The sequence below is a fragment of the Anopheles stephensi genome, chromosome 3 (genome assembly GCF_013141755.1).
Source record: "Anopheles stephensi strain Indian chromosome 3, UCI_ANSTEP_V1.0, whole genome shotgun sequence".
NCBI lineage: Eukaryota > Metazoa > Arthropoda > Insecta > Diptera > Culicidae > Anopheles > Anopheles stephensi.
In genome coordinates, this window is record NC_050203.1 from 78,489,026 (window position 1) to 78,501,856 (window position 12,831).

General features: G+C 48.5%; 1 protein-coding gene across 1 annotated transcript in view; it reads left to right on the forward strand.

Annotated features, from left to right (window-relative positions):
- LOC118514653 (CD109 antigen) overlaps window positions 1-12,831 on the forward strand; it is a 34,184-nt gene that overhangs the window by 18,077 nt on the left and 3,276 nt on the right. Inside the window, exons 2-7 of the mRNA XM_036061685.1 lie at window positions 6,958-8,790; window positions 8,861-11,269; window positions 11,342-11,528; window positions 11,596-11,987; window positions 12,070-12,263; window positions 12,336-12,510. Of these exons, the coding sequence (XP_035917578.1) occupies window positions 7,012-8,790; window positions 8,861-11,269; window positions 11,342-11,528; window positions 11,596-11,987; window positions 12,070-12,263; window positions 12,336-12,510 (5,136 nt within the window). The 5' untranslated portion in view covers window positions 6,958-7,011. The remainder of the gene's footprint in view (window positions 1-6,957; window positions 8,791-8,860; window positions 11,270-11,341; window positions 11,529-11,595; window positions 11,988-12,069; window positions 12,264-12,335; window positions 12,511-12,831) is intronic.

Here is a 12,831-nt window from a genome sequence, read left to right on the forward strand (position 1 = left end):
GCTGTACAAGAGTTAGGGAAGGGCGGAAAAACAAAACCACCACTTTCTTCTTGTCTGTTTGAGACCGGCCGGCTTTTTTTCGTAAGGAAAGTCACGTTCCTACAGCGATAAAGATAACACCAGGAAAACTTCAAACAGAACTTGTTGTTGTTTTGAGGGTTGAATTTGTCGTCGTTGGCGAAGAAAGGAGTTAGTAAAAGAAGAAGCATTTTCATTGCCGTTTTTTTTCCTCTCTATCAAACGAATTTCCCCCCGAACAAATACACATTCCAGAAGAAAAAAAGGGAAAAGGACATTGAACTGCGTTTTGGCAGTGAAGAAAAAGCAAGGAGCAAAGATTTATTCGTGTAACTCCCAAGATGACTTTTCACGTTGATATTGTTCCGAGTCTCCGAGCGCGCGCTACCCCAATTTGGGTATGGATCTGTTCTCGTTGTTGGTACAAAGGACAGGGAAATCGGAAAATTCTACTTTCATATGCAGGTCACAAGTGTAGCTCTCTCTCTCCCTTGTGTGTAGTAAGTGTAGTAGTGCCCTTTTGTGGGTCATGAACGATATTTTTATGGGACAAAAAGTATTTATTTGTTTTTGGGCATGATTTATTACGCATCCTCTCTCAAGAGGGAAAAACCAGCCAAACAAACTGGAACAACTAGCACACCGACAGAGTAGGCCAAGATTAGAAGTCTGCGGATGTTTGGAATCGTTTGAAGGTATGATTAACGTTTTTTTGTAATCGCTTACTACTCTTTAATGATTGGGATTTTAAATATGAGTGTGTTAGAAGAATTAATAACATAGATATGTTGTATCATTTAAGAGAATCTTTCAACTGGATAGTGGAATATTGCAAGCCCGTTGTGGAAATTTTTCAATCATTTAATGGAATCTTGCAAACAGTAAGGAGATTTTTGCAATGCTACTATGGAATTTGGCAATCACCTGTAAATTGAGGAAATAGTAAGGAAATCAACTGAATAAGTTCGAAATGGAGCAGCCTGGTGACCGAGGTGACAGCAGTGCTGGTCCATTCCATATTCCACTATCCATATGGAAAACTCTCCCAAGGGTTTAAAAAGTTCATTATATGAATCTAAATCCTGGAAAACAATAGCCAAGGATTGCGGAAACTGAAAGACAAGATTTCCTGAGGTATAAAAGAAAGAAGAAATTGCTGAAGCGCCTAAAAGTATGCAACACGCATCACAAAATTACCATATTTCAATTTATATCATGAAAACATTGCTCTTGTGTGCCCCAAGAGATTCATGAGCATTAAACATTTAAAACAGTCATTCACCAACAGATTAGTTTAAAAAGCTATTGCCAATGGCTTGATAGATCCTCAACGGATGTAGCTAAGGATAGCGAGCGTCGTAGTCCATCATGATGATGATGATGATGATGATGATGATGATGATGATGATGATGATGATGATGATGATGATGATGATGATGATGATGATGATGATGATGATGATGATGATGATGATGATGATGATGATGATGATGATGATGATGATGATGATGATGATGATGATGATGATGATGATGATGATGATGATGATGATGATGATGATGATGATGATGATGATGATATGATGATGATGATGATGATGATGATGATGATGATGATGATGATGATGATGATGATGATGATGATGATGATGATGATGATGATGATGATGATGATGATGATGATGATGATGATGATGATGATGATGATGATGATGATGATGATGATGATGATGATGATGATGATGATGATGATGATGATGATGATGATGATGATGATGATGATGATGATGATGATGATGATGATGATGATGATGATGATGATGATGATGATGATGATGATGATGATGATGATGATGATGATGATGATGATGATGATGATGATGATGATGATGATGATGATGATGATGATGATGATGATGATGATGATGTACTACATGACCAATAGTGTATGTTATAGTGCATCTTGAGACACACTGGTTCAGTGTGACGTTCCATATTAGCTGCTGGAACATGCTCACGTCAAGATGTCAGCAGAGTCATAGAAATTTGCCTGTTGCTTGCGGATTAGGAGTCCCTGACGTTTCCCTACCTGGTGGATCAGTCGGAAAATTCTCATCTCATTCCAGCGCTGCCCAGGATTACTCAGGACTTATCGATACTGACAGCGCATAGGAAGTGAAAGTGTATCGTTGATGGACATCCGCGAGTAGATGAAGCGCAGGAAAACGCACAACAACCACCATCACCACCACCAAGCACACCCAGTCGTCGATCTTTGCTAAGTGTATAAAGAAAACGGGGAAGGAAACGAAAATGGGAACTTAAAAAGGGTTCATCAGAGATCAATCTTGCCAACAGCAGCAACTCTCTTGGTGGGTCGGTTGGTTGGTTGGTTCGGGGTCCGGTTGTGTTTATGTTATCGTTGTAAATTATTTTCTCTCTACAAACCACTCCCGCGGTCGGTCGTCGAGGTTTCCAGCCGGGTTAAGTAACAAGAAAGGAGGCAAAATATATGCAGTTCGTATTTTTAGAAAAGAACATTAGAGAGATATCTTTTTTCCCCGTTTTTCTTTCCGCCTGCTTTTCTTTTTACCGAAACTCTTGTGGTCATCGGGCACGTGCGTTTCGTGTCCATCCATGTGTGGTGCCGCCACAAGAAGTGTTGCATACATTTTTCTTGTCCATTTTTCACTCGAAATCATTAGACGGCAAGATACAGCACCGACGAGAGCAAGCAGATGAGATGAGTGCAATGTTGTTGCTACCAGATTTTTCTTTTCCCTGATGCTTCATGCAGCAGCAGCAGCAGCTGTTGTGTCTGCAAATGATGGGGATCGACCCCCTCCCCACAATACGATCGGAAACGATCAGGTTCCTCTTGAGACGGGGTCTGGGAGATTTAAACATGCTCACCCGAATCTGCAGAAACGAAAACTAATATTTATTGCAACAATATGACCCTCCTCTGAGCCGCATATGAGCAGCAGCGCGTATTGATGTATTCCTATCCATCTTCACCGCGATGTGCATGATGTGTGCGGCCGCGTGGTAGGGTTTTCCCTCACCAGATTCCTTCACGGATTCTCGTGTCTTCATGTTTTGACTAATATCTTACCACCAGCGAAGCGAATGGTGGAAGTATGAGAAGAGGGCACTGAGTGAAACAAAATCGTTTAACAACTGAGCATCTGCTGCTTAGGGAAAGATTACTCCTTCGACATGGACGCTTGCAGCTGCAAGTCAACAACAGAGCACTGAATGTAATAACTGTACTAGTTGCAGTAACTGTAACTGTACTGCAGGACCGGGGTTCAAATCCATTCTGGCACTACCTCTCGAGGTTGTAGTGCCAAGAAAGAAGATTGTTATATTGTATAAATATTTCCATAGAATAATCACATTGGAGAAAACCTCTCGAAGCTGTTTGTTTACTTCGCTCAAAGTGTTAAGCTTCGATCGGACCTATGAGAGGCAGGCAGCACAGATGGCAGGAAGTTCTCTGGACATCGTCAAGATATTGTAGCCTTCAGTTAAAAGTGTTTCTACCACTTTTACTTTTCAAACCAGCACACATACATTCGATCTCACTGTGAACGATCGCGACAGCAGCAAGACTCAAGAAGATCGTTCTTCGCTCGATCGGCGATCACGGCCGGCTTCAAGTGTAGAATGTTTTCCAATTCTCTACGCATTTCCCTTACACGCTTTCTCCATGTGTGTTCCTCTTTTCTTGTTGCCTTCCAGCCTCGAGTACTCGACGGAGTTTAGGGGAAGCACAAGAGTATCTTTGACACGATCGAAGTACTTGAGGCTTTCCGAGTCGGGTATTGTTACACAACAAAAACCACAGCACGATGATCGTGTTGCAGTAACTGGGTAAGAGAGTGAAAATCCCTCTCGGGAAACTCGTCGGGAAAAACCACCAAGGACCACCGTGAAGAAGTGATGCTTGGGATATAAATAATAGGCTTACTTCCTGGTGCTGTGTCTTCAAGCAAGTAGAACTTTGAGTCAAATTATACTTAAATTAAAATACATCATCATACTTCCACTGATCACGACATATGTTCGATGTCATGTTTGATGTGAAAATTGGAACACAACCGAAATCCATCCCCCCTCCCTATTCAATGTCAAGAACTTGTCCGCTTCACATACAAACATTACGGCACGCGAGCCTCTTCTATCCTCCACCCAATCATTGATGTGCTTGCATCCTGCTGCTTTTTTTTCTTCTGCGCCTAGTTCTGATGGGGCGATTTGCTTTTTGTGGTCATATATCACCCTTCCGAATGTGAACTTCCGAATGAATAGTGCGCCGCGTGGTCGTCGCTGCTCCATTTAATTGTTTGAGAGCAGCCACAAAGGGTGATTGACATGCAGAATTCAGATCACGACATTGTGGTTTGCATGATATATCCATTGTGCAAAGCCCCGTCGAAACGTACGGCTGTTTGTAGTTCACGGTCATGGACTTTTGAATCCGCGCGAACAAAAGATATAGGGAGTATGGGAGAAAATAGGGGCAAAAAGCCCCGTCAGCTTATAAAGGCTGCTTTCGGACATGTTTTTAATCGTTCAATTAATCGCCTATGTTAAGAAGAGAAATTTGGTAAGAGCGTTGCATACCTTTAGGCGTTATTACTTCACTCCATACTTCATAATTTCACTCCAACGGAAATTTTGACATAGGCTAGTTTGACATCGCATTTTTTAATCTGAGACCTGATGGCTAATCCCTGAGGTGTCGAAACACTGTTATTTCTGAGCATGCTGAGTAATCGATATGTGCCAATCATACCTTCTGACAAGGAAATCTATCAGCCTCATATCCTAAACCAACACTCTATATACAGCCTGTGTCCCAGCGACGAAAGTCAATCTTATTTAGATTCCACATCCCTTATATTGATCCCTTTTATTTCACTGCATTTCCCAAGGAGTCATATCACCGTGAAATAAAGTGTCAAAGGTCCCGCCAGGTCCTTAAGGGGGACGCGTGCAACAGTACAAGGAGCCGCAATCACACTTTCCCACTCAGAAAGCACATGGCATATCATCAGTCACTCCATGAAACCATCTTAACCTTTATAATCCTCTCCGATCCTTTTTCCAGCACTTCTTGGGTGAATGTGTGCTTTGTGACCTTCACTGCCATGCCCTCGCTATATGTGGAATGCTATCGATTTTTTAACGCCGGCCGGTCTGCCTGCCGGCTTTCCTGATGGAGCAAACTCACATAACGATGGTGTGCCGAGTGAGTCCGAGAAAGTGAAAGATAAATTCTATTAGTTTCGCAATTAGATCGTACGTTGCGATACGGTCGAAATCACTTCAAATGGCACCCCCCGGACATTCTCCAGAACAGAGAGAGAGAGAGAGACGATGAGAGTGTTTGTAATGGGCAATTTAAATCGGAGTGTTCATCTGAACACCACCACCACGATCATCTCAGTGGGCTTTTTTTGGGTTGAACAGCTTTCTTTCATAAAGTTACAAAAATTTATATTCTTAAAGGCGCCGGAACACCACCGTTTACAGTGTTTGGCGCCATGATACGCAATCTGTTGCTATGCTGCAGTGCGTCCGATGAAGATATTGTGGTTCTTTTCTTGGTCTAATTTGTGTGCCTCATCCGCGGACGCGCCCGATGATTAATGGTCCGGACAAGGCGCAGCGTCCGCAAAGTAAACAGTAAAATGCCTTTCTAGCGAGAAGAAAGAGTTTATTTAAGTGACGTTTTTTTTTTTCTTGAAGAGTTGAAATTGATTTGGGTTTAAAATTCCACCCTGTGATACCCTTGGTGGCTGATAGAGTCGTGTTGGAGAAGAACAAGTTTCATATTTATGTCGCTCGTTCCAACGGCGATAATTAGTGTCTTTGTTGGAGGACATTGCCGTGAACATCATGAAAAGTTCTTGGAGTACTTCTTCGAGTGGAATTGACTAACGAGACTTGATTAATGAAATCTTGCTGACGTGTTCTATGATGGAGCACATAAGGAATTTATTAAAAATGACAAATGATTTAACTTTAGAGATCTAGTCACATTTTTTGGTTAACAGTGGCATAGATCCAGACGCTCTTTGTGGTTTCTGTAGCTCCTTTAGTAGCTCTAGTCATCCCAGCGCTAATGAGTAGTAACATCCCCAGAGTATTCGTTAAAAACTTCATCTGAAGACGTTCAAGAATCCTTCATCTTCTTCTTCTCTTTGTGAGGATATATCAAGGTTCGGTATGGATATCCAGCTTCTTGGTCCCTTCAACACTACTCCGCGATTGTGAGACACGATCCTTCTTTGAATATGGACCGTCAGCTAAAGGTCATATGGCCTTTACTCAATTTTTTTTTTCTACTCCAAGAATCCAACTTCTTCTGATGTCACATGCCCGAGTCTAGAAGGTCACAAGCCTACCCACTGCTATATCTCTCAACTCCACTTGTGCATTAGATCCAGCCACTGTGTTCTGACCCATACGTATTTAGAGCATAGAAGCCCAACAGCGATGGTAATGATACACATCCAACGTGAAGATGCAGTACATCATCATCACCCTATGGTTTCGCATGGTCATTTATTTGCTGTCGTCGCTCGGTGAACTTGCGAGAATGCAACATGTGTGACTGTCATTATCGATCTTAAATGATATTAATTTTATGGCATAATCTCTTCGCGCGCGCCCACACTTTGCCTCCCTAGAGCATAGGGACTCTCAGTTCTGAACTTGTTCCCCGGGTGTGGCTGAACCGCTTTGATGTGCGAAAAGAAGGCGAGGATTCATCACATTAAACCGATTGAAACAACCATCTATCTGTACACTGTTCTGACTTAATGGCGCCGCACGTGCATCTGTTATACATTATCGGCCACCGTGCCCTCTCAGTACGTACGTTCATCAGCACTCTCTAACCCTCGTTTTCTTCGGTTCCCTTTTTAGGCTTCAAAACGACAGCAGCAGCAGCAGCAGCCGCCTGCACGACAGATATCGACCATGAAGGCTAGCAAGCATCCGACCACCTACGGGTCGGATGCAAGGACACTCTTCCTCTGGCTATTGCTCGTCCAATCGCTGCTGCTAGTCCGGGGTCAGCAACAATCCCAGCCACAATCGAACGATGTCAACCGGTACAGCCCATCGACGGATCCTTTCGGTCGACAGCAGTACAATCCACAGTACCCGAACAGTCAGTACGATCCGAACGCCCGTACCAACCAGGGTCAAACACCGTCACCAACTGCCGGCACCAACTATCAGCGCGATTACTACGGTAGCAATGTGAACAATCAAGACTCGAACAGTATCGACGGTAATCGGTTCGGGCAGGACGGCAATCGGAACGTGGTCTTCCAGGCAACGACACCACGCGACTACTTTAACCGGCCAACGTCACCCTCGTCCTCCCGTACCAGCTTCAACCGGAACCCGTTCAGCAACAACGACTATGCAGCCGGCAACTCTTTCTCGCAAGGTATCACGTACTTCATCGTTGCGTCGAAAATGGTACGTCCGGGGCAGGTGTACCGGGTGGCAGTATCGGTGCTCGAATCACGCCTCCCGCTAACCGTGCGCACCAGTATCTCGCGTGATGGAGTTGAGCTGAGCAGCGAGACGAAACCGATCACGGTGGGCGTCCCGGAGTCGATGCTGATGCGCGTCCCACCGACGAGCGTTGTCGGCGAGTACAAGCTGCGGGTGGAAGGTTCGTACGATAAGAACTTCGGCGGGTACGTGTTTACGAACGAGACCAAGCTCATCTTCTCCCAGCGTTCGATGACGATCTTCGTGCAGACGGACAAGCCGGTGTACATGCAGGGCGAAACGGTACGCTTCCGAGCGATCCCGATCACGACCGAGCTGAAGGGATTCGATCAGGAGATGAACGTGTACATGCTGGACCCGGCGGGCCACATCATGCGCCGCTGGTTGTCGCGCCAGTCGAACCAGGGTTCGGTAAGCTTGCAGTACCAGCTTTCGGACCAGCCCGTGTTCGGCGAGTGGAAGATCCGGATCGAGGCGCAGGGCCAGATCGAGGAGGCCCTGTTCAACGTGGAGGAGTACTATCAGACACGGTTCGAGGTGAACGTTACGATGCCGGCCTTCTTCTTCAACACCGATCGCTACATTCACGGACGCATCATGGCGAACTTTACGAACGGCACGCCGGTGAAGGGCAATCTGACGCTGAAAGCGACGATCCGGCCAATCGGGTTCTTTAACCCGGAAGCGATCAATCAGATGAACCGTGTGGGAAATTTGGGCCGGCTGACGAACTCCAACCAGAACGTGCCGTACTATCTGCAGAAATCGAACCCCGACCTGCTGTACAACAACCCGCAGAACAGCTTCACCAGTCAGATTGGACGCGATCAGCAGGGTGGCGGGTACGATGGCGTGGGCCAAAGCTACGACGGACGGTACTCCTCCTCGTCCAACAACTTCCAGGATTCGTACGTAATCGAGCGGCACCTGAACTTTGACGAGGAGTGGCCCTTCTGGATCAAGAAACCGGTCGAAACCGATGCCCAGTGGGACTCGTGGTCGAACACCTACCGGGAAAGCCTGCCCTTTTTGCGGTTCTTCAACGGCACGTATAACTTCCGCTTCCCGATGAGTGAGCTGGCCCAGCTGGTGCCGAATCTGTCCGGCATGGAGATCCTGTTTACGGCACGCGTTGGCGAACGGTACTACAACGAGATCGTGGAGGGCTATTCGCTGACGCGCGTGTACAATTCCTCCATCCGTATCGCTTTTCTGGGAGATTCGCCACAGGTGAGTGCTGCTCAACAATCCTTCACACACGATGTTTAGAATTTATAGTACAAATCCCCATCTCCCTTAGGTCTTCAAACCATCGATGCCGTTCACCGTGTATCTGATCGCTGAGTATCACGATGGATCGCCGCTCCCGCTGGACGAGTTCAACGCCGGCCGCATGGAGGTTTCCGGCACGATCGATAGCCGCGCATCCGGTGGTCGCAACACGCTCGACACACGCGTCCTCCACATGTCCCAGACGGCAGGCGTTTGGGAGCTGAAGCTAGACATCCGTCACGACTTGAACCTGGAGAACACGAAGCAGACGAACGAATTCCTGAACGAAATTCAATCCATGCGCCTCACCGCCAACTACATCGATCCGTTCGGTGAGCGAGCGTCCACCGAGCTGCTGCTGCTGGCGCACTTCTCACCCAACAACCACAACATCAAGGTACACACGAGCACTACCGATGCGAAGGTGGGCGAGTACATCACGCTGCACGTCCAGAGCAACTTCTACATCAAGGACTTTGACTATCTGGTCATGTCGAAGGGCATCATCCTGGTGACCGGGCACGAGAACATGAAGGGCGGCATCAAGACGATGGCGATTACGCTTAGCGCGGAGATGGCACCGGCGGCGACGATCGTGGTGTGGCACATCGGACGGTACGGGAAGCTGCTGACGGACAGTCTTACCTTCCCGGTGAACGGTATCTCGCGAAACAACTTCACCGTGTTCATTAACAACCGTAAGGCGCGCACGGGCGAGAAGGTGGAGGTGGCCATTTACGGTGAGCCCGGCTCGTACGTGGGCCTGTCCGCGATCGACAACGCGTTCTACACGATGCAGGCCGGCAACGAGCTAACGTACGCGAACGTGATCACGAAGATGCTGTCGTTCGATGAGCACACGAACGGAACGTTCAAGAAGACGTGGATGTCGCACGACGGTGATCCGGACGAGCTGGTGTACTATCCCGCCTCCACGTTCGGTATCGACGCGAACCGGACGTTCGATTATGCGGGGCTGGTCGTGTTTACGGACGGCGTCATACCGATGCGACCGTCGATCTGTGATCAGGCGCTTAACTATAGTGAGTGTTTGAATGGCCGGTGCTACCGGGCGGACAAGCGCTGCGATGGGTACATGGACTGTGAGGATGGTACGGATGAGGCGGGGTGTAGTGTGCGCAACGAAACGCTGCTAGCAGAGTTCCGCAAGTTCCGATTCAATCGCATCCTGCGCCACTATCAGAATGTGTGGCTGTGGAAGGATGTAAACATTGGACCGCATGGGCGCTACATCTTCAATCTCGATGTACCGCAGGTGCCCGCACTGTGGACCGTTTCCGCGTTCGGTATTAGTGGAAACCGTGGCTATGGAATGTTGCGCAAACCGATCGAATACGTCGGCATTCAGCCGTTCTTTATAAACGTGGAGATGCCTACGGCCTGTCATCAGGGTGAGCAGGTGGGAATTCGTGTGGCCGTTTTCAACTACCAGACGGTCGACATCGAAGCGACGGTCGTTCTTCACAGCTCACCCGACTATCAGTTCGTGCACGTCGAGGAGGACGGTATCGTCCGGTCGTACAATCCACGAACCTCGTTCGGAGAGCACCAGTTCTACATCTACCTGTACGCGCAGGACTCGACCAACGTCTACCTACCGATCGTGCCGACGCGGCTCGGCGAAATCGAAGTAACCATTCACGCCTCCACGCTGCTCGGTGCGCATCAGATCAGCCGCAAGATTACGGTCGAAGCGGACGGGTTGCCCCAGTACCGGCATCAGTCGATACTGTTGGATCTGCGCAACCGCGCCTATCTGGTGCAGTTTATGCACGTGAACGTCACCGAGACGCCCATCATCCCGTACGAGATCGATCGCTACTATGTGTTCGGCTCGAACCGGGCCCGGATCTCCGTGGTGGGCGATGTGGTCGGTGCCATCTTTCCGACGATGCCGATCAACACCACCTCCCTGCTGGAGCTGCCGATGGACGCAGCCGAGCAGAACATGTTCAGCTTCGCCGCCAACTTCTACACCATCAAGTATATGCGGGCCAGCACGCTGCGAAACAAGAAGACCGAAAAGCAAGCGTTCCGCTTCATGAACATCCTGTACCAGCGGCAGCTGAGCTACCTGATGGAGGACGGGGGCTTTTCGTTGTTCCGTGCCGATTGGAACCAGTCCGCACCGTCCGTCTGGCTGACGGCGTACTGTGCGCAGGTGTTCGGCGAGATGGCCGGGCTGTACGAGTACGAAAACTTTATCTTCATCGATCCGTACATGATACAGAAGAATATGCACTGGCTGTTGCGCCACCAGAAGGAGGATGGTTCGTTCTGGGAGGAGACGTGGCTGCCCGATCGGAAGGCGAACCATTCGGGATACTTCTCGCGCAACGATGTCGTACGGGAGAAGAACATAACGCTCACGGCGCACGTGCTCATAACGCTGACGACGGTTAATCTTCCTGCCGGGGTAAGTGTTCCGAGAGAGAGAGAGGGACAGTAGGAAGGACTTAATCCAATGATGTATCTCTCTTTTCAACAGAGACTTGCGGCACGGGTCGCATTATCACAGCAACGAGCGTTACAGTATCTTCAGCGAAATTTAGCCACTATAAAGGACTCCGGGTCGATGTATGAGGTGGCCATCGTGGCGTATGCACTCATGCTGGCGAAGGCACCGAAAGCGGAAGCAGCTTTCTCGATGCTTTCCGCCAAGATGAGATCGATTGGTAAGCAGTCGGCTCAGACGCCACGGAAGTTAAACACTAATTGGGCGACTCCTTCCCTTTCCTATAGGTGAATTTAATTACTGGGGTAACGAGGAAGTCCCGCTGCCACCGACCAAGCTGGAAAATCAACGCTACTTCTCGCTGCCCCGCCTACCGTACAAGTACGACTCGCTCAACATCCAGACGACCGCCTACGCGTTGCTGACGTACGTATCGCGTCAGGAGATTCATGTCGATCCGATCGTGGCGTGGCTAAACGCCCAACGCTTAACGGACGGTGGTTGGGCATCCAGCCAGGATACGGGCCTCGCGATGAAAGCGCTCACCGAGTACAGCACCCGCAACCGTGTGTCGAACGTAACGCAGCTTTCGATCAAGGTGGAAGCAACGTCGCTGCCTGGGGAAACGAAGCAACTCTACATCACACGCAAGAGTTTGGCTCAGCAGCAGTTTTTGGATGTAAGGCGTTGGGGTTCGTCCTGCGGCGCTGGTGCTGACGATGATCCTTAATCCGCTCTTCTATCTACTCGTCTCTCGCCAGGTACCGAACGCATGGGGTACGGTGCGTGTGGAAGCGACCGGTGTCGGTTACGCGATCCTGCAGATGCACGTCCAGTACTCGGTGGATACGTACAAGTTCCAGACGCAACCGCCGGTGCCGGCATTCGATCTGACCACGCGTACCATCTTCCACGGCAGGAATCAGTCGCACATAAGCTACGTCATCTGTCAAAGGTAATGCTTATCAGACGTGCAGGATATTATTTCGTACTCATTTGATTAACTTGTTTCCCTTCTCTACAACAGATGGACCTACACGGAGGAATCGATTCGGTCCGGTATGGCGGTGCTGGATGTGGCCGTCCCCACGGGCTACATGATTCAGCAGCAGAAACTGGATTCGTACATTCTCAGCCAGCGCGTCCGTAACCTACAGCGGGCTCGCTTCCAAGAGCGAAAGGTGTTGTTCTACTTCGACTATGTAAGTGTGTCCTGTCCCTCTCCATTTATTAGGTCCTGCAAATAGATAACGGCCGTTTTGAAATCGTCGGCGATGCTGCTCTAAGCGAAGCAAGGTGTCCCAAGAAAGACCCCAAATCGTTCGAAGAATTGTAGGCTTTAATGGAGGAAAAAAAAACTGCCAAACGCTGTTCGTGCTTGGTGTAACTCTTCAGGCCATATCACCACGGCTGAACGCGTTAGGCTTATAGGATATAGAAGTAGGATGCGATGGATACCAGCCTAGTTGAAGCCGGTGCGGGACATTGCTGGTCCACAGAGGGGTTCCTGCACAGAATAGTGA